The following is a 27,467-nucleotide window of genomic DNA, read 5'->3' as shown; positions in this document are numbered from 1 at the left end:
CTTGCCAACTTAGCTTCGACTAAGAAGGGTAAAATGCCAAGACGACCGCAATTCGACTTGCGACATGCCGACTTTCGGCTTGCCACCGTTTATCATGCACCGTGACGTACCCGTCCGATCAAGGTCTGAACAATGGGTATTCGACTTGCGACATACCGACTTGATCACGATCGATCGAAGGATATTCGGCTTGTCATCGTTTATCATACGTCCTGACGTGCACGCCCGACCAAGGGCCAGACAACGGATATTCGACTTGTCGTCGTTATCCTATCCAGATACGTCGGACGCTACTCGACTATCGAACTCTACGAAATGATCGTGTCGACATGCTACGTTCGGAGGTTGGCCGACATCTGACTCGACATGCACGCTTGACCTACAGTCGGGACGACTCTCGACCATCGGATCCTATGCAATCTGTACGACAGTCAGGATGCCGACCTACGATCGGAGCTTGCACTGCCCTTAGTACGGCGCACGCCACTGACTACTTTGATCGGCTACGCTGGATCCTACCGAACGTCCTAACGAGGTATGTCAGAGCTACGACCTATACTCTCGGGGATGGCTCGATAAATCAAACACTTTGAACCGCATGCGGGAAAAAGTTTGAAAAGTCTTTGATTTTATTTAGTTGAAGTGACTTACAAAATTGGACCAAAGTCTGATTACAAAATGAGGTCGAAGCCCGATTACAAATATCAAAGACAAAACAAAAATGAAAGAATACAAAGATGACGGAGCAGACACTCCGACTATTCGTCGGAGTCGACTTCTTGCACCGGGGAGAGTTCGGGAGCAACCGGCGTGCCCGCTCGGGTCGGGGAGGGACCGGAGGTTAGAGCCGCCTCACCTTCGGCAACTCGTCCCGTCGGCAGTGGGTCGGCCTCCTCCTCTGCGGCTTGGTCTTCCGACCCTGGAGGGACGACGCTGCTCAGGTCGAGCTCCGGGTGCAGACTCTGAATCGCATCTCGGGCATCCTCGTACCCCATCCGATAGGAGGCGAAGCCACTCTCGAGAAGCTCCTCCCGGTACTCGTCCAGGCCATGGAAGTCCTCCACCGCCCGGCTCAGTGCCTCCTTGGCCGACTCCGCCTTCGTTATGTCGGCGTCGGCTTGGGCAGAGGACAAGTTCTCCTCGGCCTTAGTCAGGTTCTCCAGGCTAACCCGAAGCTATTCGCGCTCGGCCTTGAGCTCCCTGACGCAACCATCTCGCTCACGCCACAGCCGGTGAACGGAGTGGGTCTTGCGCTGGACCTGCTCGTGAGCCAACTGAAGTTCGGCCTCTGAGGTGGCTAGGCCATTGGTGAGTCAGGAGATCTCCTCCTCGAGCCGAGCCTCACGGTCGACCAACAACTTCAGCTGGTCTACCAGCGTCGCCTTCTCAACTTCGACAGTTTCGGCCCTATTCTTCCAGGCCGCTCGGATGTCACCGAACCTCTGGTACCTGGCCTCCAGCTCGAACATGCTGTAGATCAGCTACAAGTAGAATGCCGGTCGTCAGAAAAATAAAATGATAAAAATAACAATGAAGAGGAAAGAAAAAGAAGAAGAGCTCACCTGGATCATGGTCGGGTAAAAGGAAGAAAGCATGTCAGACACCGACCGACCCTTCAAAAGCTCCCAGTCGGTCGGGAGAATGGTTTCCTGACACAACCTCCTAGCCAAATTGTGGCTGGCCAGGGCCGACGCTCCTTCGAGAACCCGAACGTCGGACGACGCGATGCGGTCCGCCGAGCTTGTGTCGTCCGCCAGCGCCATCGGAGCCTTCCCTCGATCGATCACCCAGGCCCAAAGATCGGAGAGGGACGAAAAACTTAAACTCGACTGAGTTCCTCCCGAGGGTGTGATGGGAGCCGCCGCAGGTCGTTCGGGCTCACGTGCTTCGACCCGAACCTCTTTCATAGGCGGGGGAGCCGACACTCCTTCGGCTACCCCCTCTGCTGCCCCTTCCTCGGATGGTGCCTCGGGTGGCACCACCGACACCGACAGGGCGATAACCGGCTTGAAGTTCGATGTTCGTTCGGTGTCGGGCTGCACTGTCGCCGTCACAATGCCGGTCGGGGATGATATCTGAGGCCTCTTGGGGGGCCGCGAAGGTCCGACCCCGGACATCGGTCTCTTCATCGTCGTATGTTGCCGAATATCGACATCTGTCAGTCTCACTCTCGGCGGCATGCCTGCAATTTCAACAAAGAATTAGCACAAGTCCGAAGATGGATGAAAAAATCAAAAGATGACTGACAGACCGAACAGTACCTAAACGGGGAACCGAACTCAGACCGGCGTCGTACAGAGCTTGCTCGGTGACGAGCTCCCTCTACTTCAGCATCGACACATCCTTCAGTCGGTGAAAGTCCTCTCGATCTCCAGCCTCCACCCGACTGTTTTCATTCGGCTGAGTCCGAGGGTCGTCCCAGCGAGAAGGGAACCCCCAAGGTAGCGAAGAAGAAGCAAAGAAAAATTGATTATTTCATCCGTGGATCGACGATGGAAGACCGATAATGAACGAAAGACCCTTCTGAGGATTGAAGAACCATCACTCTCGGGCTTTTGGGTGGGGTCGAAGGACGAAGAACGTCCGAAAGAGAGAGATGCGGGAAAAGGTCGGCAAAAGCCGACACAACAAAGTAAAACTGATTATCAACCGGACTGAGTTCGGCGCCGTTGCATCGGGCAAAGCCCGTAATAATCCAAGACGTTCCGGACGAACTCCAGAATCGGAAAGCGAAGATCTGCCCAAAGGTCCTCGACATAAAAGGCCACTTGGTCCGGAGGCGGGTTGTTAACTTGACCCTCAGCCTCGGGGCGAAAAGCCCGAACTGCTCTAGGATGCCGTACTGCTCCCTAAGTCGTTCGACGTTCGGCCCTGAAAGCGAAGAAGTCTCCACCTCCGGGGTCAATCAGGAATCATCAGTCGGATTCTCCGACTAACTTCCTCGAGGAGAGGTTCTAGCCATAACGCTAGCCCCAAAAAGGAGAACAAAAAAAAAATGCCAAAGGAGAAAGGATGTAAGGAGACAAGAATGAAAAAACTTCGAGAAGAGCTTTCGAAGGAGGATGAAAATGACTACCTGGAACTGGGAGACAACTCGACAGAGCCTCAACGCCAGAAACAGGACAGCAAAAAGTGAAGTTTTGGATGTAAGTGGCCGCATATATATAAGGCCCTTCGATGGTCGAGATGAAAGCACGCCGAACGAGGGTTTTTCGGATGTCGACACGTGGCATCGTCTGGACCCTTCCTCGATCCAACGGTTCGACGCACTTGCTCTAGATCGAGCCACGTCACCTCCATCCGCATGAACGATTCTGGCCCAATAGCCCTGTGACACGTGGCGGAAAAATCGCATCTCGAAATTCATTAACCGATGGCGGTTCGCATTCCCAAAGAGACGGCGGTTTGCATTCCCAATGAGACGACTGACATCGGATCGTTCGTTGGTACGATCGCTAGAGTCGGGGCAAGACATGACGGAAAACCACTCCTTTCGTCCGAAGCCGTCGCCCACGTGTTCACGCAGGCCAACACGACATCGGACTCAGGAGTGGGGGGACAACTGTTGGGATATACCGACTGACCCCCGTACGCCGACTTATCCTCGAACTGGTCCGACCGACGCCCGACTCTACCCACCGGACCGACGGACGACTCCGACAATGACTGCCAACAATGGCTGCCGACAATATCCGGCCGAAGGTCTGCCGGCCGAACAGACCCATACTGTTCCCGACCGGTCGAGCGGTCGAACCCACATCATCGACTCACTGTCGGGGGTGGCAGTCGACGTCCGACTTCTACAAGGCACCAGATCAGCCGACGATGTCTCCGAGTCACCACCTGACGACCCGACGGCCGAATACCAATATACAATCGGCCAGCCCGTCCAAATATCGTACAACCGCTATGGGCTGTTCTCCTGCCAAAGATATGCCGTACGACCGCCGTGGGATGTTGTCCTGCTAAAGATATGGGTTAATGACCTGACAACCCACGCCGATTTGACAGTTTCCGACAATTTGACAACTCCCCAGTTGTCTGCACCATTTATGGCGGGATCATACCGCATTCTACTATAAAACAGAGTAAAGTAACAGTCTTGGTAAGCTTTCTCAAGCGTGGGTAAACATCTCTAAGCTCTTGAGCTCTTTCTCTCTCTCTCGCTGAGTTCCACTGTTGCCTAGTCTCTTCTTTGACTTAACCGTCGGAGGATCTCCGTCGGAGGCATCTTCGGTCAGTGAGGACTTTTTTTGCAGGTGCGCAACCCCGACGATCGGGCGATGGGGAGATTGGCCGCAACAAGAACAACAGATCCACACTTGAAATTCACCAAGTTGATAACCTCTCTTCCTCGAATTTACATCTTGTATGCTATATATATGGCAGAAAATTATAAATTGAAGCACAGAACCTCCCCTCGCCTTCCAACCTCCAAGCTACTTTTGAACACACTCCCTCCGGTATCCTCCTGACATGAACTTCCATGACATGAACCATGAAAATCCTTTCTCAAAAAAAAAAAAAAAAGTTTCTTACACAAGTCCAATTATTATCCTCTTACTTTGGATCATGGAGTCAATTCAGATCAAATCCTAGAACATGCCTGTCATTTACTAAACACCCTTATATAGAGAAGAATAGCTGCCCATACCCCTATTTTTTTGCTGCTTGAGTACCCGCATTACTTTATCTGCTCTGGTCAATCCCATGCACTGAACATATCATTGCATACGGAATCTCAATCAAGATCGCAGCTTTGATAGAAAGACTAACTTTGTAGCAGTGCTGAAATCTAAACAGGGGAGGTATAGGAACAATTACCAGACTGGCTAAGGAAAATGGCAGCCAGTACAAGAACGTATAGGCCACGAGTTTCGCGAAGAAGAGGCAGAGTGCGAATGGTATCACTCCAGGGATCAAGCAAGCCTTCACAAACCCCACAGCACTCCTTCTCCCTTCACTTCCTCCATCATGCACTCGACCCTCCTCCTCATCTCGCGCCACTTGGGCCTTCTTCCGAGGGCTAGAAAACCCGAGATCCTCCGGGTATGCCGCCAGGAACAGGAATACCAGAACCCCAGCGAGAGCAATCAAAGCCCCCGGAAGAATGAAGGACCAACCCCACCCGTACTGGAGCACACTGGCGGCGAGTAGCGAGCTGCCCATGTTCCCGACCGAGGTGTAGGCGTTCCAAATTCCCATTATAATCCCTCTCTTCCGCTCGCCGAACCAGTTACCAACGACGGCGACGACAGGAGGCCAGCCGGTGGCCTGGAGGAGGCAGGCGAGCATCTGCATGGCGACGTAGAAGCCGAAGACGTGGAGGTGCCAGAAGTAGCCCATGCCGAATAGGCCGACCGACGCGCCGCTGCCGATCATGCCGGCGGGGAGGAAGAGACGGAGGTCGAGGCGGTCGCCGAGGTGGCCGGCGGCGTACATCCCGAGGAAGGCGACGTCGATCTCGCGGAACCGTCAGTGCCAAAGCTGGTGACTCGAAACTGGTTCGAATCTGGATCAAAGATCTGCTCCATTGGTAGATATATTGATTTGATTTTGTAAACCAAAGCTTTGCACGGTGGTTCACTGGGTCGGACATGGTAGGATGGATTGGGCTTATCTAAAATAGATTAATTGCTTGTTTGTCTAAGTGAGTCATGAAGTAAGGTCTCGCAGATTAGTGATCGTTTTCTCTAAAACAATTATAAATTGACACTGCCTTTCAGGTTACATGGCCTTTGACACAATTTAATCAGGCGCTAAACCTGATTTTTATAGTACTTGATCGTTTTAGGATATTTTGTTAGTACCGGTGTTAGTTTGGCATTGTGTTTTTCTATATGATGGTAGATGGATTAGATTAAGTAGCACCTATTAATACAGAATCAAAAAATTATGTTTATTGTAATGGATTCTTAATATGATTGCAAGTGATGTCATGATCAACCGAGTTGCCTAATCTAATATCCAATCAGGAAACTACATGGAGGTAGTGATGATAATTAAAGTGGATGAAATCAATAGTTATTTGTAGTTATTCTCTTTTTTTTTTTTTTTTTTTGGGAACGGAAGAAAAGGTGAAAGCTTGCAGCTAAACTTGCCTGCACTTGTGAAACAATAACAAAACCATGAACAAACTCAGTCTCAACCATCCAAAATGCAGTCCGTGCAAATATTTTTTTCTTGTCACGTACTCATGTCACAAGAATCCTAAAAAAGTTAATTCTATCCAGTGAGCTATGCCCATTGTGAGAATAATTTTTTTTCCCTTTTTCAACATCATGTTCGCTATTTTGGATGAACAATATGCCAATCATTCTTTGTATTGTCATTACTGCTTACGAGTGCTGGTAAAATAGAATCCCATTTGTTTTTAATCGAAAATGCGATGTCTATATTTCCTCACATGCATGAAATAGGTTGGATACTACTATAAATTCGCAAGACTCACTAATCGAAGCACCATGGAGTAAGAGAAAATCTTTCTCGCTAAACCAACTAATTCACCAAAAAAAAAAAAAACAACCATTTGGTGTATTTTCAGAAATCATATCTATCTTCCATGGATCAAATAGAAGACAAAAATAAATCTAAAATGAGTGGATTGTAACCCGAAATACTTAGTCTGGACCTATCATCTATATAACTACATTGGTATACTTTTTAGATGCAAAAAAATACTCAAACAACAAGAATTGCCTAAACCTTTTCATATATCTCTTGTATCTAATATATATAAAGTTTTTTCTCAATTTTCATAAACAATCAAAAAAGCCTTAAAGTTAAGTATGTTTGCAGAACTTTAAATATTTTGTCATGAAATTATTTTTTTTGAAATATAATCAACATATGAAAGATCAAATGTGTTTATCTAACAAGCCATCACCATAATAATCTCTATTTCAGATTGTAGCATGCAATAGAAGGCTGAGTTTTGCATCATATTGAGCTATGACTGAATGATATCTTATGTGGTTAATTATATCAAATCGATGTTATAGAATTTAAATGGATCTTTGTTTTGGTTTTCCTAATATTTTATTTTTTAATTTTTTGGGTATATTTATTCATATTTAGTTTAATTTAATCTATCTATTATCTGAAAAAAAAATATTTCTTTTGTCCGAACATCATATCATTTACGACTCATGGTCCGCAAACCCTACACATTAATGCATTTACATTTATGTTCTCTCATATTGGATACCCTTACGGGTATTTACCAAATGCTTCTGATAAGAAGTGAGACCGGTGCTTTGACCTAACCCAACCCAAGCCTCCCTAATTAACACGTGCTAGGCACGTGTGTTATGTAAGCTTGATATTTACTTTTGGTCGGCTAAAAGCCAATTTCCTATCTCACCCTAATAAGAGCCCGTGGCCCTGCCGGAGGGAAGCCGCGGTACCGGAGAGACGACAAGCGGTAGGAGCGCGAAAGAAGAGAGAGAAGGAAGGAGACAAGGGTGGGAGAAAGAGAGAGAAAGGAGGTCGGAAATGGCGGGGAGCAGCGGTGAGCAGGACGAGTTCTACCTGCGATACTACGTCGGGCACAAGGGGAAGTTCGGGCACGAGTTCCTGGAGTTCGAGTTCCGCCCCGACGGCAAGCTCCGTTATGCCAACAACTCCAACTACAAGAACGACACCATGATCCGCAAAGAGGTCTTCGTCACCCCCGCGGTCCTCCGCGAGTGCCGCCGTATCATCGCAGACAGCGAGGTATATCTTCTCTCTCTCTCTCTTTTTTCTCCTCCTATCCTCCCCTTCCTTTCGCCTTCCTTCTTCCAGGGTTTCGCCAGACCTAGGTTTGATCGGTTTCTTTTAAAAACTCCGGCTTTTCTTTTGCTTATAGGATAAAGATTTTGTACTGTTCGAGGTTTTGGGGACTCTTGGTCGGGATTTTAGGGTTTTGCCTGGTTCTGAATCGGTTTCTTGATTGATTAGATTTTCTCGTGCTGGGATTTCGCGAGACTTTTGCATACTCCGTTTCATGCAATTTGGGAATCTGGATTTTCATTTTTAATGGTACTGTTCGATTCCTCTTATCGATAACGTATCGCAATTCAAGGGTTTTAGCAGGATCTTTTGGATTTGAAATCTTGGACTGCTAGCATTTCAATTTCTTTTCCCCCTGGCTGGGTTTTGTGAAAATTGGTTTCATTTGCTTATTTGTTTATCGAGGAATTAGAGGTTTAGAGTCTCTTTGGTTTGCGCTCGGATGCAGATAATGAAGGAAGATGACAACAACTGGCCTGAGCCAGACCGGGTTGGGAGGCAGGAGCTGGAGATTGTGATGGGAAACGAGCATATCTCCTTCACCACGTCTAAGATTGGATCTCTTGTAGATGTGCAGTCCAGCAAAGATCCAGAAGGGCTTCGCATCTTCTATTACCTTGTCCAGGTTTGTGTTCATACGAAGAGAAAATCTTGTGTTATATGGCTTTTTTACTTTTTTTCACGCGCATTATGCCACATGTTGTATGTAATATTCTTAACATAGACTAATGTTATATGCTACATGTTCCGAACATATAGTTGTCATGCCTCAAACCCCAAACTTGGGTTGGCCATGTGATACGGCCGTATATTACTCTGGAGTGTAATTCTAGAGTATATACAAGGCCTGATAAATCTAAACCAGAACATTTAATATCGAGATGTAAACAACACACCGTAACCTTTACTAGAAATTAAAGTTATCCAAAACACATGATTCAGATACATCCGATATTAGATATAAAAACTTTAACTATAACTACACCTCACCAAATTGTTCCAACTCAGTCCCATTTAGTTAGGTGTTTTGTATCTCTGAAAAGGAAATGAAAAGGACAATATGAATTAATAGTTAAGTAAGGATTTTCTAAGCATGCACACGAGCATAAAACTGATATCAAGTTATTGATAAATATATCTGTTGAGAAAACAATAGCTCAATTCTTAGCAATCAATGATCGAGCATTCATATAACCATCCTAACAAAGATATCAGTATCTTCATCAAGTTGCAACAGTAAGTAATTCAAATATATATGATGTTCTATCAAACTGCAGCTATGATAAACGTATCTTACATAACCAAATCATCAATTCCATTCAATTAGAATTGTATTTCAAAAGATACTACACTTTTAGCATAGTTATTAAGCTATTATCATCATTCATTATTTTATCGTATTATGTTTAATATGGATCGGATCTGATCTTCCGACATTTGGACTATTCACGATCATGCTTCTGCCCATGACTGGCCATACTCAGTACCATGTTCTTGTCTATGGCAAGGTCATACTGATAAGTGTACCACGTTCTTGTCCATGGCGAGGTTATACTACAAATGTACCACGTTCCTGCTTGTGATGAGGCCATATTGATAAGTGTACACGTTCCTGCTCATGGTGAGGTCATACCAAGATACTACGTTTGTGCCCATGATGAGATCATACTGAAATGTGACCAGTTCGGATGCCCCGATATTACATCTTTCAATTATTTTTCTTTTTATTCTATTGTTATTATTATTATATAGATTATGTATTTGATACATTTGCCATAATTAAGCATAATTCAGCATCTTAGAAAATCAAATTTGGATGTAATCAACATTTACATGTAAAGATAAAATATACATAATTCCCAACATATGACATAAAATATTCATGATTATGCAAGTAGTTGTGGTTAGAAATCCTTACATCTAATAGCTAGCAAAATTAATCCAATATGCTAACTTGACTCGCCGCACACTTAGAACATCCGGTTGACCCGAAATCAACATATGGTGCTATGAAATTTAGAAATCACTTTCTTTTCTAATCTGCATGATTATCATCTAATTTTCTAAGTTCCTAAGATCCAACCTATCACTCTACCCCTATCATAATAATCCATAATTACCTTAAAAATTAATGGACTAGATTTTACCTAAATTATTAAGTTCGGGAGAGACTCCACACCGATCCTCTCTGACCTCAAGTTGCTGCCTATCTATAGTTAAATCAAACCTAAGTTAGCAAATTAGGGAAGTGAATAAATTCAAGATTAATCTTTGATTAAGATAATCATCGGTCTAAGATGAGTTTGGCTCAATCCAATGGAAGGATGTAGAGAGTAAGAGGGGAATAACAGAGGCTTCAATCCATTTTTGAGAAGAAGAGAAAGAGGGTGCGTAGAGGGCTAAGCCTACTATCAAAAGGGAGAAGGGAAGAGAGTTGTTCTTCTCTTGGTGAAGAAAAGGACGGTCATGCCATCCTCTATTTGGCAGCACATCAACAAGGAGGGTATCATCCCTCTTTTAAACGGAAATTTACAGCAAGAATTAGGAAAAAATAGATTTAGGGCTTAGCTGAGTTAAGGAGGAAGAGGAGATGGTGACGACGATGAGCACAGGAAGAGGAGAAGAAGAAAAATCAGAAAAAAAGAGGAAGAAAGGGAAGAAGAAGAAGGAGGAAACATGGGGCAAGAGAGATAGCGTGGGGGTGGGGGAGAGAGAAAGACATGGAAGTGAAAATGAGGGAAGGAGGGAAGGGGGATGGGAGGAAAGGAAGAGAGCATGAAGGGGGGGGGGGGTTCTATCGCACAAAACAGAGGATAAATCCTCTATTCCGATCTTATCTGGTGACTGCCTTAACAGGCAGGTCAGCTAGGTGGGTGGTTGGGCCAGACCTCACAATGGTAATCAGTTTTCTTTAGAGTATTGTCATATGTCTACGAACATTAGGAGGTTAAAAGCATATGTGCTGGGTGATGGTTCAACAAAGATTGCACCGGAATGTGAATGATAGCATATTTCAGTGGTAAAAGGGTTGATTAGGATAGTGCTTGGTTAAGATTATCTTTCTTCTTCTTCTTCTTTTTCTCACTTTTTTTTCTTTAAGTAATTATAAATGAAAGTCATGTAAGATCTATTATGTCACCTGAGTTCAGTTGTCTTTTTTGCCTAGGAGGAAAAAAAGAATAATGGTCATCAATCTCTGTCTATGTCCAAATCATATATTCTCTACATACATTCTCTGCAGTTGGATAAGTAATTTCAAGCAGCTGTTATGATAGCACTAGCTGGCATAGATGCATTATCCTTACTCCTTGGATATTGCTGCATATATGGATGGTTCGCTTCTATATTTCATCTTCCCTGGTGCAACCAAAACTGTAGTGTCCACCTTAGCTGGTATCATTCTGTGGACTTTGTATCTATGTTAACACAAAATTTCAACCTCTTTTTATTGGAACCTTCGTGATCTTTCGATGCCTGTGCTATCTTGATTGGTAATCACTTTGTCCTTTAGTATGACTTTAATATCTTTGCTGAGTTTACCCATTTTTCGTTCTTCATAGCTTTATCAAATGCACATCCACCATTATTTACATTTCTGACATTTATTTTCTTTGCTTGGACCTTTTGTATTCCCTTGCATGCTGACCCATCAGTGCAAAGACTTATTAACGTAATATGGAATTTCTAGCCATCAAGGCATGTTTGGTCAACCTTGCTAGAAGTACTGATTTAATTCATCGGTTGGATTTTGATTCCATATGCCTACTAATCTTGAGAACCCTTGAAACTTACTACATGGTACATCTCTTTCTCACCACTTATGCTCAGGACCTTATTTTGTTTCTATTTCCTTAAGTCACATTATGCATGCCGTTTTATGGGCTACTGATTATTAGATCCATATCTCTAAAGCTCTGTTTGGTTGAGAAGAAAATTAAAGAGAAGGAAGCTTGTTTGAAAGAAATCTTTTTTGCTGTCACTTGGTAGGAAAAAGAAAATTCAACAGAGCATCAGGGAGAAAAATCTAAGGCCAAAAGTTTTCTCTAATGAGTCTAAGATTCTTCTTATCTGAATCCCAATGATTTCAAGAGGAAATGACAAGAAAGCAAGTGATTCAAGATGACTCAATCATGTTTTAACCATTTAATCAGCAACATTCTCTGGATTTTTTTCGACTTTAATCAAAAGATGAGAAATATCTATTTTTCTTATATTTAGTTTTCATTTCTTTTCTTTTCTTCCTTAGTTTTTTATCGTGCATTTCTTTCATTCTTTTTAACTAAACAGAGCCCAAAGCTTTTCCTCTATAGTTCTGATCTAGCATTCCTCACTTAAAAAAAAAAAAAGAAGGATCTGGCATTCAACCTTTTCTTTATTAACCAATCATGGTATATCATTTGCTACTTAGTTTTAATTTCCGTTATATATATTAAATATTGATTCGATATACTGTCTAACCATTGCATAGCTTTTCTGGCAACTATCTGAAGCTGTAAACTTAGAAAGATATGATCATCTTCAATATCTTTTTCTAGATTTATTTTGTGATATATAGGGTGATCTGGATTTTCATGAAACCTGCCATCATGAAATTTTTTTAAAATGAAGTTAAAGCATGAAATGCAGGCATATTGATCTTAGTAGTGATGCAATCTGTTTTGTGGCTTGGGAAATGCTGTTAAATCCTTGTATATTTAGAAAATTCATCAGTTGCTGTGTATTTGATCCAAGTATGGGAGCTGTCCATATGTTTTGGCTGTTTAACATTCTCTTGTTTTCAAATGTTATTGCCATGCATCTTTTAGTAGCATCATATTGCCTGTAACAGGCCTGAGCTTAAAGTACGAAAGTGACTTGTCACATTATCGAAGTTTAAGACTTAAACCATCATGATAATCATCGAGCCTTAGCCAAAATATTCAAGGTCTACTTTATGAAATTTCCATTTAGTCCTTTCAAAGGCCACTTTATGGTCTTGCTTTCTTAAAGTAAATGTTCCCCCTCTTAATCCTTGATGGTTATGTTAGTCCCATCTGTATAGAGTTTTCTTAATTTTGAGTTGTCTATGCATGTTCCACCTAGTTGGTTCCCCATTACTCCATTCCCGCTTAGAGTACCATCTATTTGATTTGAGAGTTTAAATGCTATTTCCACATGATTCATGAAGAGGGTCCCCTCTGACCCTCTTTATGATTTATGTCATGATGCTGATCTTGATGACATTGTTTTTAGGTTTGTGGACTTACACTTCTTGTACTCCACTAAATGCTTAAAGAGTTGAACTACACACTTTCATCTAAGTCATTGTAATTAGTGTCAATGGATACAAAATCAATGATAGCCACACAAATTGAAGATCTATTGTTGTTGCTCTTGATTTATGACACTAAAATGCTTAAAAATAAATATATATATATATTTTACAGTTTCTTGCCTATTCGTTGAAGTAAAAAGTTGTCAGCACCAATAATATGCTAGTCTGCTGAAATTTACAATTGGGCATGTAATTGAATATCCATTTCACTGGTTGTATGCTTTCGACTATAGAATTTAGCACAAGCATTGTTTTCTGCCGTTAAAACTGTTAATTTATGTTAATAATAAATAGATTGGAAACCTCAAAGCAAGGTTTGCTATACCGGTACCGGACGGCGTGCCGGTGCCGGACCGGTACGGTATCGGTACCATACCGTACCGATATACGGTACGCCTAGACGTACCAGTCCGGTACCAGTACACTATTTTTTTCGATTTTAATTTTTTTTTGATTTTTAAAGTTAATAATTGATAAATACAATCTCAATATGCATTATATTGCATATTATTGACATATTTGGGTTCAATTTGGAGTTAGATTCGGTACAAAGACTCTTGATCCAAAATTTCAAACATATATTTATTTACATTATATTTCAACTATGTCATCTTAAAACTAAAGAAAAAATATATAAAATACGCATTAAAATGTATCTAAATATTAAGTACAAAGCGCAATAACTGATATACGAACTTAAGATGTACTCTGCATTTAATTTCTTGTCGAGTGTCTGTGACGCTCGTAGATGTCTGGATCATCAACATAGTCTGAAGGGACATCAGTCCAACCCTCTAGCCAAGCTGCACCGTACTCTCGAATATTCATCATCTCATAAGGCATCCTCTCTGGATTGTAAGACATCTCAGATCTCTGCTAAAATTCTGACTCTGAGAAGTATCCTCGAGATGATGGTACGGTTGTGGAGGAGTCCATCCAAATATACCAGTAGTAAAATCTGATCCGTAAGATGCTCCAGCTGCATAGGTAGTAACCACTAAAGATGATGCCTCGGATGCACCATATGCATATGGATCATAAGGTGGCTGTGATAATAGGATCCATAATGCGAGGATGATCCAGATACATCCATGGATCCTACTCCACGTGCAAGATCGTCTGCAGCTGCATCATGTGCTGGACGACCTCTAGGAGCCCGTCGTTTATATGAAATCGGCTCCCCACGATCTCTACCGACTCGTCCACCATGATCTCTATCCTGTGTGACATGCATAAACTGAGACTCACCGGTGAATCGAATATCACCCTGTGGCTGTGTCTCATAAACGGTGGTCTCTTGTCCTCCAGTTCTTCCCTGATCATCAGATCTATGGCTACTACTATCAGTATCATCATCACTCTCCTGGTGTCCGTATCTGAACCAGATAGCTCCTGTACTCTCGAGAGTGGTGCACGTACAACTGTTTTTTCTTTTTCTCCTTGTGCCCTCTGTGACTGAGTTTCCTGTGATTGGGAGGATGGATGCCTTCTTGCTGGCTGCCGGAAGGATCGTCTATACATCTGTCGCTCGAATCTCTGGGAAGATGTATCGGATAGTGAGTCATGTGATGAATGAGTCCCTTGTGTCCCTAAACTGTGATTGATCAGCTGGAACCCTATGTGAAATATTTTTTTCTACCCATTGTCCTGGATCCACCCTGATCTCCCTCGCCACCACACTGGCTGGTCATGGAGGGGATCCTGGCTCATCAAGCTCTGGTTCTGCTGCTGACCTGCAAGCCATCCGATGATCGGATCGTCATCCTCGTCGGCATAATCATCCAGCATCGGATCAGTGTACTTCAACTGAATTTCTCCTGAATACATTTTACCTCAATCTCAGATTGTAGTGAACATATACAAGATTGTCGAGGTATTTTTGTGTCAGACGATTTCTCTGTTTGCTGTGGATAAGGACGAAAGTGGATCACTTACGCTCACAGCCACTAGCAGAGACCGTCTGAGAAAGAATACGGACAGCCATATGTCTCAAATTTTCTGCTGACGTTCCAAAATGAATCCACCATTCAGCTACAAAACAAAATTACATATCAAATTTGATGATATTATTAAGCAAAATTACATATCAATCTACATTGCTCATTATTGATATGCAATTTATCTGATTCATCTGCTTTTTCTTACACAGCTGATGGGACTCCAAAACTGTCTGATCCCTCTCTAAACTGTTTCGTCTGAAACAAAATATATTTATTATTTATAAATATATCAATCGAATTCAGTTGAATAATTACATCTGTTTTAAACTAGCATACTCTTGCAGACACAACGATGCATTTTTGAATCGGACACCATCTTATATATGACATTGCGAAGAGCAGCAAGAAGCTCGCTATCCATATCTATCCCGGAATAGTATACTGAAATCTCGGATTCAAGTAATAAGCTGAAATAAATTTCAAGACTGATTAAGCACAATTTTATTTTCATGCTTCGAAAAAATATTTTAAAATATTCTTGAATCCAAACTTATCAGCTAGATGCAAATCTCTGCCCATCTGATAGTCCCAACGGCGCTAATAATGTTAATGAATTCTTGAGCATGCTTGGGATCATTCTCACTGATCTGTTTCTTTGTCCTCTCCATCGTATAATATAGGAAGCCCATCTGGGGGTATCTCTCGCTGTCCACGGCGCGAAGCACCTCATATAAAGGCTTGATAGCCTTCACTATCTTTCAGTCCGCTGCCAAAATGACTGATCGTCATCAAGTTCTCCACATGACTTCCATCAGTGCGGCCCTCGCATATCTGCTTTCTGCCACTCGACACTGACAAACATCTGACGTAGGGCTGTTTTCTTCTGAAGAAGACTATCAAGTGCTATGTAGTTGGTAGCAAACCGTGTGATATCCGGTCGCAAGATCTCCCCTCAGTATACGTCCGCATCAATGAAAGAACCCATGTGTGGTTGTAGATGAATCTAGTAATGGTCTGGGCAATCTCACTACCTGCTGCACCCTGCGAATCTTTCCGATATCCATCAATATAAGATCAATACAATGTGCAGCATATGGGGTCCAGTATATCTGCGGTCGCTGCTCCATCAGCAACTTTCCGGCGGCTTATATTGTGGTTCGTTATCTGTGATACCTGCACGACATGCTGCTCACCCACTGAATCAATCACTCCTCCATCAGATCAAGGATATATGTGGCATCGTGCATCTTATCTAAGCATCGATTGATTTGTGAAAAAATATTTTTCCATCACAGTATGTCAAAAAATTAATGATGCTCCGCCTAGTAGGACCTGTCCAACATCACACATCACTGTCAGACGTATGTAGGCCATTTATTTTTGTAAGAAGCAATCCATCTCTGCAGATCCTCCTTATTGCTGTCAAAAACTGACCATAGATGTCCTTAGGTCCTGGAGGATCTACACCCTGGCGGCAGCCTCTATGGCTGAAATAGCAGATCGGTAGTAAGGATTGGTTGCTGCATTTGCTGGAATATGGCTGAAATGAAATCATGATCCAATAGCTCACACATATTCTTCTTCTTATCTTTTTTCAGCATACTATTAATTCTCTGCTGCTTTGAATCCTTGCTGGGCAAAGTATGTGGATCCAAATCCTGAATGCTGGCTCTGCTGGAATATCTTGGAGGATCTCTCCTATTGTCAAAAGCTCCCAACAAAGAAGACATGCTGCTCTGCTCCCTCTACCACCAGGCTCTCTGACTGAGGTAGTCCTCCTTAACTCGAATTCTCCCTACCAGTCGCTGATCCAGATCCTGATTCGTAGTATGATGGTCCGAATCGCTCTCTGTATCCGGCCATCTCCTCCTGCTGGTACTGATCCACCAAGCTCGCCTGAATGGCAGCCTCAATCTGTGCCTCATCATCTGGAGCAAAAGCTTCCTCTGACTCTCTAGAGTGATAAGAAGGTGGCTCTGCAGCTCGACGGTCTACTTCGGTCTTTTTTTGCTTTGTCCTTTCCTTCGCTGCTTTCGAATCAGCAAAGTGCTTTTTCATCAATTGTCGGACCTCTTGCGGACATTTCTGATACATGAACACATCAGATAACCACCAGCCAGATGTTGCTTCAACCTAGTCACCCCTCCTCCCTTGAACTCTATGTTGCACCATTTGTATCTCCAATGATGCCGAGCCGAGAGCATCTCGTCATGATCTCAATCGATGTCACGCTCTGGATCTTTCTTCTTACTCATTTCTGCAGATATAACAAAATATAATTATTTGAATTACCTGTAATATAACACTAATTACATATATTTTTTATTTGATAATATTTTTTATATTTAAATATTTAAAAAAAATTTCAAAAAATCTCAAGTTAGATTCAAATATTTCAATTGTTTTGAATCATTCTAAAATTATTCTCAATTTCAAAACTAACACTGATTTTTATTTTTTAATTTTTTAATAATTTTTATATAAATAAATATATACTATAAAATAGCTGATTAATTAAAGTGAACGAACATCATGCTCTAAATTTTTTTCTTATAAATATATGCAAGTACAACAAAACACAATAGTTTAACGATAATTAAAATAATTATATATAATTTTAAAATAATTTTAATAATTATTTTAAAACTTATAAATTCAAAATAAATATGTTATATGCTTCAAATAATATTTTTAAATTAACTAAAATATAACACTATTTTTATATATTTTTTATTTTATAATTAATTTTTTAATTTAAATAATTAAAAAAATAATTTTTTTATTTCAAATATTTAAAAAAATTTGAAATTAGATTTAAGTAGCTTGAATCATTCTAAACATGATTTCAAACTCTAATTTTTTTTCCTAAAATTTAATTTTTTTATTTTTAAATAAATAAATATTTAAAAATATTAAAAAATATATAATTAACGAAAATTAATAATTTTGGTGTCATCGTGTAGATCTTCCAAAGATCTATCACATATAATTAAATCATACCAAAATCACAAGATTTTGGCATTATTTTCTCTTATTTTCATTCTTTCTCATTTTATCCTATTTTTAACAACAAAAATAAAAAAAATATTTACTAAGAAAATAACATATTATCTTACCTCCGGCCAAAGATCAGCCTCTCCTCGAACCACTCCTACAATTTGACGGAGTTTTTTTTTTTTCTAATTTTTCGGAGGTCTCAACGGTTTCGTTGAGACCTTCATAAGCTTCGGGTCCTCGGGAGTTCTCTGAGACTTCTCAGAGAACTCTTAACAGGCTCAATAGTTTAAAAGGTCTCCGACCCCACCCCCCTCCCCCCTCCCCATTTATGCATGTGGGCATGTCGGTATGGTTCGGTTCACGCCGAACCGGACCAAACCGATCCATACCGTCCGGTTTTGGGCGGTATGGATACGAACCAGACCGAACTGAGCGGTTCGGAGAGTATTTCGAAAAAAAGGTCTGAACCGGACCGGTAAAGTACCGGTCCGGCTCGGTACGTCTCGTACCAGGCGGTTCGGCCCAGTACGGCGAACCCTGCCTCAAAGGCTTCTTTTCTTGTTTTGAAATATTTATGGTATTGTGATTACGAACGCCCGGTACGGCGAACCCTGCCTCAAAGCTTCTTTTCTTGTTTTGAAATATTTATGGTATTGTAGATTACTATTAACATTGTGCATCTTTTCAGACCCATCTTTGAATTTGCATTCATTCGCTTTTATATTAAATATTAAATGAAAAGTATGCAGTATAGCTCTATTTGTTCTTTATAATATCAGCTCATGTATAACCTAATATACAACATCGTGCATGCACATTTTGTCCAAACCTTTTATGTGATTTTATTGCATATATTTTAATCTATTACTGAACTCTTAGTTCCTGAGATCTTATTGGTAAGATGGGGAGAATAGCTAACATGACCATTTCTGCTCAACAATTAGCCTGCTGTTTTCAGGAATATATATATCTTTTCTTTTTCTGTCCATCTTCTTTCATTGAAGTATCAAACTAGGTACATATGTAATCATCAGTATTAATTAGGGACCTTGGGTCTGGAACCTCATTCTGAATATGTACAACCAAGATGCTCATAAGTCTTGACCATTTGAAATATGACAACAGTACGTGTCTATATACATATTTACATGCATGCAGCATATATACATGTTTTTATGTGTCAAGATTAAAATCAACCCAGCTGTATCTTATATTTTTTAATGAGTAGTCATGGAAACTGCTTACCTCATACATCTTGGGGGCATGTTAAAAATGTTAATTTGTTAACAGGAATACAAGTACCATTGATATACATTCAGCTGATCAGTCCAAGAATGATCGAGATATGTGCAACTAAGATCTCTCGGACTATCAGTTTCAGTAGTTGGTTAGGTACACTGCTGGGTTGCTGGGCTTGTTAATAACCGTGGTTAGCTTATATAGCCTGAGGGTATCAAACAAACAGGTAGCCTGAGAGTATCAAACAAACAGGGAAGCCGTTACTTGTTTTAATTTTGCTTCTGATTTTTTTCTTTAAAATATACAGGATAAAAGATGGATGAATCATGCATTTGTGCTGTACAAAGTTATTATGATTCCTGTTTAGTTACCTTTTTTTGGGGGGCCGGGGTTGCTTTCTCTGTTTGTTGCTTGTCGCTGACATGCTATTGGTCCTATTACCATGCATAATGTTGCTAAAGTTCCAAAACTGCTAGTTTGTCTTATTGTTGCATAGAATAACCTGATGAGGAAGTAAATCCATTAAAAACGTTGCTTTTGTAAGGTTGAGTTACTCTATTCAATCTATTTTCCTGTTCCTAGTTGTTTCGAATTAAGTTTACTTTTGTAATTACTCAGCATGAATAGGATATAATGGTCTGATATTCAAGGACACTGGAAACCAATTAGTCACTCGTTGGGGCCCTATTTGGTTTGTGAATAAGAAAAACTTCTTCTATTGCTCTGTATTCTTCTATATCTTCTTCATCCCATTTTCTCAGGATTAAAGTCTGAATTTCTGTTTAGTGGCAAAATCTGGAATATGGTAGAGTAGTTGCGAATGCTGTTTAGTTGCGTGGGCAGTGATAATTGGTTAAAGGCTAAATTTTTCAGTAACTGAGAGTAATAAACCTTTTCCAATGACCCAAGTTTTCTGAATTCCTTCACAGGATGAGTATTATTTGGTCTGAAGTTGTTATATACCTGTTCATCAGCGTAAAATTATGAGGGTTAAGTCAGAATAACTTTTTGTTGTTAGCTGAAGAAGTCTGCATATTCAGCACTTTTTCAGGGTTTATTCATGAATCAAACAGCATACTGTTATTTAGTAAGAGGCTTTTAGTTCATGCAGGTCTGATGGTCCTATGCAATGGATAACTTTTATGTTGTGCAAACATCCTAGATGTTAATTTTCTCTGGTGGATTGCTGACATGCTCATTTGGTACCATTTTGGTTGCAGGATCTTAAATGCTTCGTGTTCTCTCTAATTTCACTGCACTTCAAGATTAAGCCCATCCAATCCTAATTTCTGGAGGGTTATTTTTTGCATCTTTAGTAGTCAACTCTGCTTCATGTGCGAGGATGTGTACGATTGGTCTACTGAGGTAACAAATCACAGACATCCTTTGGAATTGGGTTTTTCTGGTTGATTGATTTTATGATATGTTTCATTTAGCTCAAATGTAATCAGCAAGGCTTATTGTAACCTTTTCTCTGCATGCTTTCTTTGTCCTGTAATATCCGTAAAGCCTGATTGTTGCAGAGTGATGAACAATCCATTGTCTAGTGTTCTTTTGGGTCATTTTTATGTGATGACTTTGCCGGTAGATAGTGTGGTTTTGGAGCTCCTCTCTTTTGCCAGTGAAGAGAGTGAAAGTCAGTCATAAATGATTTGCTGATTACTCATTTATCTCTTTATTGTGCTAGTTAGTTTGTGTCGTGGTGGAAGCTTAGTATATGGGTTATTTGGACGTTCAATTGTCTCAGCTATATGGTGCCCCGTCCGTGGACGGATGATGTTGCTTGAAGCTATCTATTTAGCATGGGAGAACAAGTGGAAAAGGAGATGTATGGTAGTTGCTCCTGCGAATGCATACCATCCGAGATTCTGCAACTTACCCTGCCCGGAAATGGATTACCGTATCATTTGCGTGATTATGGTGGGAGGCAAAGATAATGGTATGCTGCTACTCCGAAGGTGTTAGAATTCCTGCTGGGAGAGTCTGCAAGTTGGTGATATGATGGTAAACCACGCTATCTTGGGTTTTGGCTTCTTTGATGTATGTTCAAATTTTGAAACTGCGTGCAAGTTGGGTTTCCATAAAAAATAAAAAGAAGATGCAATACTTGGTGTAACGATTATAGTAACCAAAATCTCCTCTCATTCAAGAACGAGATTTTTTTCTGTACGAGTAATGAACGAGTATTTGATCCAGTTTCTTGGACCTACCTTTGCACACTCATTTGTAGGCGGAGCGTCAAATGTTTATCAAGGTGGTTTATATGTAGTTAATAGGGAAGTGGTTCATCCTTTTGGATACTGTACCAGCTAAGCAAATGGTTGGAAACTTGCTAATGGATGGGCAAAGAGAACTTTTAAGAGAGCAAGGATGGGAATGTTTAGAAAAATATATAGTGTAAGGCTTAATTTTTAGTTTATGGTGGTAAGGGGGTAGGACTGACTATCTTCATGCTGAAAGTCTAAAATCCATATTATGTTGATAAGGCCAATCTCAAAAACAAAGTCTTTTGTGCAATCTAATGATTTTGAAGGCAGAAATGGGTGGATTTTAGTCAAGTTTTGAGTTATGATTGGTTTTATGGGGGACTGGCTTGAGACTTGTTTTAGCTGAGAGGTCGTGGAGACATCTTATCCGATAAGTTTCTGGTTCGGATCGGGAAACCCAAGCCGGAGCTAATAGTTAATTTATGGAGCATGTTTAGCATATCCAAATCTAAGATTTTGAGTTGGATTAAAGCTGAGATATCACGTTATTGAGTCAATTAAAGCTGCATCAAGCTCGTGGCATGACAACCATTCCCGCTGATGTTTTGATGTCCGTCCTGCACCAATGATTCATCACATGCACGCCCATGGTCATTAACTGGAGGAGAAAAAAGAGGGTGGGGGAAGAATATTCAGCAATCTAAGTCTAACCATGAAAACTCTACTTTGGTTGCTATATTTTCACCTATTTGCTACATGGTTACGTTGGCAAAGAAAATGAAACAATACAGCTGCTTATAAACTTCTCATCGAGTCATCTAAAGCAAGAGGCAGGGGGTTGATACGGAAGGGTGTCGACCTTTCCTTTCATTTCTTTTTTATAGTAGTCTGGTTTTTTGAACATTAGATTTGGTCTGTCTAAGAATCTGGGTTTCGGCACAGGTAGGAGGGTTAGAATGACAAAGCAGTATGTGGAGTTGGAAACTTCAGTTTCGACCAGGTGAAGACGTGGAGTGGCGAGGGGTTGCAAGATCAAGATGGCTCGTGTGGTTAGGAAAAAAAAAAAATCTTTCAGCAGTCATACTTGATCTGGGAGATGGCAGACGGACAATCTCAGAGAGCTATGACTGACTCCTAGCTTTTCTCTTTTTTAAACATGGTCTGCTAATGCATGGTAGAGGATTAGACCGTCGGTGATAGGGTGACGTATATTGCTTATTAGATCTAGTTATCCAAAAACCCTTAGTCTTCGATGTCAAGGTTGTGTTTGCGCATCGGATGCTGGAGAAAGTTTGTTACTTTGTTGAAAAGTACTATCAGTTTGATAGTATTGGACAGTTCTTTGCCATCCTGAGCCTTTGAAATTTCTTGTTGCGTATGCAGTGATCTGAAGAGTTTTTTTCATCGCTTGAGAGCTTTTTCCTCAGGATTTGTCAAGATCAATTTTAATGACAGTATTAGGGATGGCAAAGAGGTGCGAACTATATCATCCAGGGCTCAGACAGTAGATTTTTGGTTGTTGGGGGCTCACACCTATTTAATCCATCGATCCTAAGAGCGGAGCTCCAAGCAGCATGGACGGGCATCTCCTGTAGATGACAGGAGCTGCATGTGGAGAGCATTTTCATGGAGGATGACTCTGCTATAGTTATTGGCTGGATTGAGATGAGAAGAAGCGGGTGGGAGCTCATCCGCTGCTCTATGATGTCTGGAATTCCTTGGCTACTTTTCTGCAATGGCTGTTCGACATGTCTATCAGAAGACGAACAGCACCGTGAATTGGATAGCGCCGTTTGTTGCCGATCACATCGAAAATTGGTCATGGTGCCACGGAGATGTGTGCCCACGATACTTTATGAATATTTTGAATTTAACTTTCTGGATTGTACTTGTACTAAAGTAGTGTGATTGTCCGTTTGTATCAAAAAAAAAAAGACACCATGGAGGCGAGGTGCGCCCTCTATCACCCATCTGACGGATCTCAATGTCTCACTCTCAGAAATAGTAGACTACCAGGCCTCCTTTTATCCCTTGTATTCTCGTCCTCTTAGGGGGCATTTGATATGAGATGGTCCACCCAAATCAAAGATGATATAGATAGAGATAATGATATCAACGTATTTGATTGTATCATAATAATCCTGCATAACAGTGATCTCAAATCACTTTCACTCCTCAATCATTTCAAATCACCATTCAATCCAGTAATATGGTAGATATTTTTAAGGTTAGAAATCCAAGATCATCCTAAAACAGTGATATTAGACTAAATTTAAGAAAAAAATATCTCTTAGTCGAAAAAAATTAATATATCAATATATTATTAATATATTATATTAATATTATATATCTAATATTATATATTATATTTATGATATGTATATTATATTGTAATATATTATTGATTATATTATTATGATTCAATGATAATTTTAAATCAAAATATAAATATCTTATTATACTTTATATTTATATAATAAAAATACCTAATGCATTATTTTTATTTTCATATTTTTGTAATTAAAATAAATATTCATATTAAAAAATAACATAAGTATAAATAAAAATATTAATTTTATAATAATAATATATGTATAATATAATTTGTAAGATGAATAAATATGTTTTTATAGAATATATTAATTATTAATATATTAATAAATATATTTAATATTTTATTATAATATATTTTTATAATTAATAAATATATTTTTATTGATGTGATTGCTTGCTACCCTCTCGTCCCTCTTAACACTTTCTACCCGCAGATTCTCTCTCGCTCGCCCTCTTCTCCTCTCTTCCCCTTGCGAGCCGTCTCTCCATCTCTAGGGCTCCAGCACTCTTCCCTGTGATTCACTGGCGCAGGGAATCTGCGGTGGTGCTCGCGAAATCGAGCTCCGAGGAAGAGGGCGGCCGTGGAGGAAGGAGAGAGCGTAGAAAAACAGACGGAGGTGGAGGAGGAAGCGGAGGAAGAGTCCAAGTTCGCCGACGGCGAAACAAAGACGAAACATCCGAGGCAGCCCAAAATCAAGCTTGGAGATATCATGGGGGTAAATTCTTTCCGAAGTTTTCTCGCTCCGCATTCATTAATTACGCTGTTAGAAAATTTTGCTATGAAAGTGTAGATTGGCGGGTAGATTTTGAACCAGATCGCAATGGAGGCAGCTGAGAAGGAAAGGCCGGTGCCAGACATTTAAACTAGGGATATTGCGGAGATTAAACTGGTAGAGCGGTGCTTTTCTAATGCATCTTTTCTTCTCGTACGGTTTCTTTTGTTGATGGAAATATTGAATTTTTATGCAACGGCATACAGATGGTGCCAGAGAATGGGCGCCGGCCACCGGGTGTCCATTCATTAGAGTACATTTATGTGAAAGCAAACTGCAGCGACTCCTATTTGGAGAATTATCGTGGGTATCGGTGTCGAGATTGTCTTCCCTGTAAGTTCTTCCCACCAAAGCAAATCTCTAGAATTTCTTCCTTTTCCCCTAACATTATCACTGGCAATTTAATCCCCCGCCCAGCAAAAAAAAAGAAAGGGAATGGAGGATGAAAATGGCTTTTTCACCTAAATTTAGTGCAGGACTAACAGAGTGGGGGAGAGTGATATGAATATTATCTGTCCAAATTTAATTTCTATCTAAATTAATTAAATATAAATAAAAATTTAAAAATTATTAATATTATATTTATATTTATATTTATTTATAAAAAATAAATATAAATATACATAATAACTATCCGATCTATATCCGAATATCTAAATTTAGTATAATTTTATATATATTTATTAATTTTTTTAAAAAATATATAATCATATAAATATATTATTAATTAAATTTATCATTTATTAATAATATTTTTATTTTATAATCATAAAATTTAATTATTTAAATTATATTATAATTATATCATATTTTTATATCTAAATTATGTACGTATCTGATAAAAATAAATATAGATATGAATTTTTACGTCTAAATAATATCTGTATCTATATTTATATTTATCAGATAAAATAAATATAGAATGAATATGTTATAAATATGCTGGTCCGATTTTAACTCCAAATATGATTGAAAAATGAGAAAGGGTGGTTAAAAAAAATATGTCACCAATGCTGAGCGTTTAGGATGCAGGCTAAGTGCCTACAACGCATTTGAGAGCGGTACCCACTTACAAATTTACATTGGATAGCAGAACTGATCTATGTAAATTACTCCTGGATATTGGCATGTCCCATCAGAGTCGTGGGTAAATATGCGATAGAAGCAACTTTTTCATAAAGCATAGCACTCACTTTGCTCATAGAATTTTATGGCATCCTTTTTTCTGACCTAGTCTGCTAGCTGTTCATCCAAACACAGCCCTCTGTAACACATCAAACATCTAAGCATGGATCACTACTGCTTCAGAAAACATCTTAAAACCATCCAAAATGCTGCCCTGCAATCTTGATTTTTATAGTGCAATCGACTGAACTCCAGAAAAAAAAAAAAAAAAAAAAAAAGGAAAAACATGCATAAGAAATTTTGCGCAACCAGCTTTGCTTAGGTTCATGCGTTATGCTTTTATTCGCTTTCGTACGAGGCATTTGACAGTTGCAAGCGGGAAACTAATAGGGGCATATTGGTTCCATTTCAGATACACATCTAATACTAAGGAGATCAAAGTTGTTAGTCACAGGAAGGTGCGGTGGGCAAGGTTCCGCATCTTTCCACCTTCAACTAGGTTCGAGCTATTAGTTGTCCCGTATTACATTAAGCTCTTTCCCTTGTGCAAGCAACTAAGGTCTGTTCAGTGTCGTAACACCAGAGATCCTTTTTTTTTTTTTTTTGTTATTTTTTCTCCATCGTTGAGTTCTTTGATTTATAAAATCTTATGTCTTGTAATATCTGATGCTGGATATTAAAACTGTACTTCAGGATATTTATGAATAACAGTTCTTTCTTAAAAAAAAAAATGTTAAGGTCGATTTTTATTCTCCATTAAGGTGAGGTACACGAGTACTATAGTTTCTTAAGCTGCTGAGATACTAATTACCTATTCTTTTTGAGAAAGAACATATAACTGGTCATAGCCCAGCGAATGCACTCCATTTGGAGTGGAGGAGGTTCGATGTAGGAGTTCTCCAAATGTCTGACGCAAGTAACTCTGATCGATACCGTTCTCATCATTACGTCGACAAAGATTTAAAAGCACTCAAACAGCAACTTTGGTGTATCCAAATGACATTAAAGAGTCAAAATTCAATCAAACCAGTTGAGTTGCAACGGGGGGCCTGCAGTTGCCTCCTTTTCCTCGAGAGGCGCATGTCTTCTGGATAAAATCATAGAGCCTGATATTATGTCGCCCGGCGTCAACATGTTCGAAGCTTGGCCATTCAAGATCGGGCGAAATCAGACGAAAAAATTATAAGATATTCAGAATTTCGGTGGCACGTCCCCGACCGCACCCAAATTGGTTGGTTGCAGCAATTAAGTCAGCAATCATGGTGGTTGCATACGCACAGGATCTCTAGGGGAGTCCCATCGCAGATCGATGCAGTAGCACTGCCAGCGCTATACCATGACTCGAGACATGTTGATCTATATCTGGGTTGCACTTGTTAAATAATATTTAATTATTTATTCTTTTAAAATTTCTCTTGGATAAGTTTTATCAGTAAATCATTTACTAGTTCCATGAAGAGTTGCATTTAATATTTCTCCAATTGGTGAAAACTCGTTTAGCTGGATATGTGAGCCTTTGGATTGCTAATCATGCACTTGGCTCGACCGATCTGTTGTGCATGAGCGAGTTGTGACAGCAAGCGTAGAAGGGGCAGACTTGACCATGCTTCTTTGGAGGTCTATCTTGCGGCCTTTATGGGCTAATAACTAGCCTCTAGAGTTGCTATCTGTCTCATCTCTAACTAACGGCCATGGACCAATGTCTCATGTCTAAATAACGGCCATGGACCAATCTCTTGTGCTACAAATCAAAAGGCTCATTTTC

At 40.3% G+C, this 27,467-nt stretch overlaps 2 protein-coding genes across 3 annotated transcripts; one reads left to right on the top strand and one right to left on the bottom strand.

Moving 5' to 3' along the window:
- Nucleotides 1-4,689: 4,689 nt before the first annotated feature.
- On the bottom strand, nt 4,690-5,442 carry LOC114914114 (putative glycerol-3-phosphate transporter 4). The gene has a single exon (XM_073256021.1). It carries the CDS (start codon nt 5,440-5,442, stop codon nt 4,690-4,692), a length of 753 nt encoding a protein of 250 aa, XP_073112122.1.
- A 1,916-nt stretch (nt 5,443-7,358) lies between these two features.
- On the top strand, nt 7,359-27,172 carry LOC105043760 (protein mago nashi homolog). 2 transcript variants are annotated; one of them, XR_012140651.1, is made up of 7 exons: nt 7,359-7,716; nt 8,222-8,398; nt 20,484-20,628; nt 24,239-24,520; nt 24,596-24,694; nt 24,784-24,910; nt 26,532-27,172. XR_012140651.1 is itself a non-coding variant. In XM_010921449.4 (3 exons), exons 1-3 carry the CDS (start codon nt 7,495-7,497, stop codon nt 20,547-20,549), a joined length of 465 nt encoding a protein of 154 aa, XP_010919751.1. In that variant the 5' UTR covers nt 7,359-7,494; the 3' UTR covers nt 20,550-20,825. The 2 variants fall into 2 exon arrangements, 1 of the variants encoding a protein (XP_010919751.1); XM_010921449.4 differs by lacking the exons at nt 24,239-24,520; nt 24,596-24,694; nt 24,784-24,910; nt 26,532-27,172 and having other exon boundaries at nt 20,484-20,825.
- Nucleotides 27,173-27,467: the final 295 nt, after the last annotated feature.

Source organism: Elaeis guineensis, chromosome 4 (genome assembly GCF_000442705.2).
Source record: "Elaeis guineensis isolate ETL-2024a chromosome 4, EG11, whole genome shotgun sequence".
In the NCBI taxonomy this organism is placed as follows: domain Eukaryota; kingdom Viridiplantae; phylum Streptophyta; class Magnoliopsida; order Arecales; family Arecaceae; genus Elaeis; species Elaeis guineensis.
Note: the sequence above shows the minus strand (reverse complement) of the source record. Positions and strands in the feature narration are given on the sequence as shown.

Coding starts and splice junctions, on each gene's coding strand:
- LOC105043760 (XM_010921449.4), top strand. CDS start 7,495: ATGGCGGGGAGCAGCGGTGAGCAGGACGAGTTCTACCTGCGATACTAC. Junction 7,717..8,221: donor GTATCATCGCAGACAGCGAG/GTATATCTTCTC, acceptor GCTCGGATGCAG/ATAATGAAGGAAGATGACAA. Junction 8,399..20,483: donor TCTTCTATTACCTTGTCCAG/GTTTGTGTTCAT, acceptor TTTTGGTTGCAG/GATCTTAAATGCTTCGTGTT.
- LOC114914114 (XM_073256021.1), bottom strand. CDS start 5,442: ATGTACGCCGCCGGCCACCTCGGCGACCGCCTCGACCTCCGTCTCTTC.